The following is a 3718-nucleotide window of genomic DNA, read 5'->3' as shown; positions in this document are numbered from 1 at the left end:
GAGTCTGCCAGCTACTCAGGAGGCTAAGGCAGGAGAATCGCTTGAACCCAGGAGGTAGAGGTTGCAGTGAGCCAAGATCGTGCCACCGCACTCCAGTCTGGGTGACAGAGACTCTGTCTCAAAAAAAAAAGGAGGCTGGGACCAGGCGAAGTGGCTCACACCTGTAACCCCTGCACTTTGGGAGGCTGAGGTTGGTGGATCATCTGAGGTCAGGAATTTAAGACCAGCCTGGTCAACATGAAGAAACCCTAAAAAGAATACAAAAATTAGCTGGAAATAGTGGTGGGCACCTGTAATCCCAGCTATGCAGGAGGATGAGGCAGGAGAATCGATTGAACCCAGGAGCTGGAGGTTGCCATGAGCCAAGATCACGCCACTACACTCCAGCCTGGGCAACAGAGCTCAAAGAAAAAAAAATCAAAGAAAAAAAACAAGTGAAGCACAGGATAGTTACACCACAGCTTTGAAAAAAGGCAACAACAGGCTGGGCACAGTGGCTCACACCTGTAACCCTAGCACTTTGGAAGGCCAAGGCGGTTGGATCATCTAAGGTCAGGAGTTCAAGACCAGCCTGGCCAACATGGCAAAACCCCATCTCTACTAAGTAAAATACCATACAGAATCAAGAGTTCCTGGCCCTTTGGGCTCTACTCACTGCCCAGAAGACAGAAAAGCCACTTAAAGCAACAGTAGACTTACCAGTAGGTTTTGCTCAAATACTGAAAATAGTACATGTAGCAGCCCGTGGAAGGGTCCTGTGCGTACAGAGCCTCCCGCTTCTTGGCGTCGGTGATCTCAATGAGGTCCCCGTGGTATTCCACCACAAAGTCACCCCGGGAGAACTGCTTGGTGGCAATCACACCCCTGCCTTTGCCATCGATGAGGTCAATCTGTCAGGAGGTGATAAGAGAAGGTGTTGGCTCATAACAGTAATGGATGCCACCATGCACAGCAGGCCTCTGGAGAGCTGAGGACTTATACCAGTCTTTAACAGCTATACTGAGCTGTACCATAAAATTCACTCGCTTTACATGTACAGGTTGATGGGTTTTTTGAGATGGGTACATAGCTGTGCAACTGTCACTACAATCCAGCTCTAGAACATTTCTGTCACTCCACAAACGCGGTTTCTTGGTACTCATCTGCAAAGCACTGTTACATCAGAGCTCATGAGAGATCTGCTGGATGGAGACTGCCTCATTTTGTAGATGAGGAAACTGAGGCTCAAAGGGGCAGAGCCACGTGTCTCAGGCCACACAGCTGGGCACTGACAGTGCAGGGACTCAAATCCACACTTGGTTTCTCTGCCCAGGGGCTGTGCTCTGTGTCTTCCTAGGTGAACAGCAGGCCCAGTGTTCCGGGTCTGTGCCTCGCTCCACGATTTCTCTCCTGTGTCTCCTCATTCTATTCTACATGGAGTCGGAGGGGGTTGCTGGAGGGGTCCAGGACTTAAGCTGGTGTCCCCCTAAGTGGAGGGTGGAAGTGGAAGGTTTCTGAACCCTAAGCCCTAATCCAGGCCCATCTGAGCCCCACTGTAGAGAGCTCCTCTCCTCTCACCCAAACCGAGTATGCTTGAAATGCAGTAAGAGAAAAGCACATTTCTTGGGCATTGTCATTATACAGGAAAACAGAGTTTAAAAATATATTAGTTTCTCCTTTTAAGTTTCCCCAGGCTTCAGCTACACGTTGTATAGTTCCATTTATATGAAGTGTTCAGAAGAGCAACTCCAGAGAGACAGAAAGCAGCTGAGTGGCTGCCAGGGGTTGGGCGAGGGAGATTCGGGGATGGTGGGCAGTAATGGGAGGATGAAAAAATTCTGAAATTTGACAGGGATGATGGTTGCATTGCATTGTGAATGTACAAAAAGCCACTGAATCATTTAACCATAATTTCTAAGAAAAGTTTCCCCTGGATAACATTTACATACAAGGCCCATTTATGTTTCCTTCATAAGACATTTCCTTAATGAGTTTTAGTATTTGGCTCTTTGACAACCTGGTAAGAATCTGACTGGTCCCCATGGCCATTAGAGGGTTAAAGCCACATGGTGGCCACTCTCAGCTGAGGGACCAGGGAAGGTGAGTCTTCCAGCTTTAACTACAATGCAGTGAGCACAGCAGCCCCTTACCTTCATTCCTTCTTCCTTCCCACTTTCAATCAATTCATCTATTCTTTTCCTTTCTTCAGACTGGGTAGAGAGAAAGAAAAATAGCATCAGCATCCTCTCCCAAGCCCATTGTGGGTAGCTTGAAGGCCTTGGGCCTTCATTGCCTAAGCCATGCCCACCGGGTCACCGTCGGCCTCATTTGGCATCATTGTGGATGATGGGTACCCAGTGATGCCAAAGCCCCCAAGTATCCCTTCTTTTCTCATCATCCATCTGTTGTGGATGATATGTCACCTGGGGTTCAACTAGATCAGGAAGGAAACAGTGGGGCTTGTAAATATGTTCTTTGCCCATGCAGCGTGTTGGAAAATGTCCAACTTGCCCAAGTTTGAAAATCAGGCTTCTGACTTCATAGAAAATCAGGTACAGCAGATCGGAGGCTGTGCCCTTTAGATGGGACACAGGCAGTCCACATCCCTCCGTTCTGACGGCCCCTACTGCTATCTGTTTAGGATCGCTGAGCTTCACCTGTACAGAAGCCACCACCATGAATAAAAAGAGGGCCTCCAATCCAGAGTGTCAATACAGCCCTGAACAGAGAACCAGGAGGAGGAGGCACTCCCAGATTCACCTCTCCTCTAAGGCCAACCCTCCTGCACCTAGCTCCATCCCTAACCCTGGGTTCCACTGCTCTGCCATCGCACAGACACTATGAAACAAAAGGGAACCAAATGAGGACAGATCAGAAGCTCCAAACCAGTGTGGCTTGCCCCAAACCAGCATGTCTCGCCAACATAGACTTTCACCAAACCAGATGGCACATGTCGAGAGCCCGGCACCAACTGCTGAGCTCAGCCCATTCCCCTACACAGAGGCCCAAACCAGCTTGCAGCAATCTGTGCTGGGAACCGTGGTGAATGAGTAACATCAAGGACAGTCCCAAACCCTGCCATCTCCTCTCCATCTCCATTCTCATTGCTGCCCTGAGCCCAGCCACAGTACCTCTCTAGTCCACCCGGCTTCCACTCTGACCTCAGGGAACACTCAGTTCTCCACATGACAGTCAGTGGCTTCTTTAAAATGTCAATGAGGCCAGGTGTGGTGGCTCTCTCCTGCAATCCCAACACTTCGGGAGGTCTAGGAGGAAGGATGGCTTGAGGACAGGAGTTAGAGACCAGCCTGAGCAACATATCCCTACAAAAAGTAAATAAGCTGGGTGTGATGGCACATACCTGTGGTCCCAGCTACTCTAGAGGCTGAGGAAGGAGGACTGCTGGAGCCCAGGAGGTTGAGGCTGCAGTGAGCCATGATTGCGCCACTGCACTCCAGCCTGGGCAACAGAGTGAGACCCTGTCTTAAAAAAACAAAAAACGTGACCAGGCATGGTGGCTCACATCTGTAATCCCAGCACTTTGGGAGCTGAGGCAGGTGGATCACCTGAGGTCAGGAGTTCGAGACCAGCCTGGCCAACATGGCAAAACCCACCTCTACTAAAAACACAAAAATTAGCTGGGCATGGTGCTGGATGGCTGTAATTCCAGCTACTCGGAAGGCTGAGGCAGGAGAATCGCTTGAACCCAGGAGGCAGAGGTTGCAGTGGGCCAAGATTG

At 49.9% G+C, this 3718-nt stretch overlaps 1 protein-coding gene across 1 annotated transcript in view; it reads right to left on the bottom strand.

The window, feature by feature from the left end:
* The window catches only part of KMT5A (lysine methyltransferase 5A), a 41797-nt gene that overhangs the window by 3722 nt on the left and 34357 nt on the right, over positions 1-3718 (bottom strand). The window contains exons 6-8 of the mRNA XM_037744184.1: positions 2487-2636; positions 2130-2189; positions 700-890 (exon numbers count right to left, since the gene is read on the bottom strand). Coding sequence (XP_037600112.1) covers positions 700-890; positions 2130-2189; positions 2487-2636 — 401 coding nt within the window. The remainder of the gene's footprint in view (positions 1-699; positions 891-2129; positions 2190-2486; positions 2637-3718) is intronic.

Source organism: Cebus imitator, unplaced genomic scaffold (assembly GCF_001604975.1).
Source record: "Cebus imitator isolate Cc_AM_T3 unplaced genomic scaffold, Cebus_imitator-1.0 Scaffold169, whole genome shotgun sequence".
Taxonomy (NCBI): domain Eukaryota; kingdom Metazoa; phylum Chordata; class Mammalia; order Primates; family Cebidae; genus Cebus; species Cebus imitator.
Note: the sequence above shows the minus strand (reverse complement) of the source record. Positions and strands in the feature narration are given on the sequence as shown.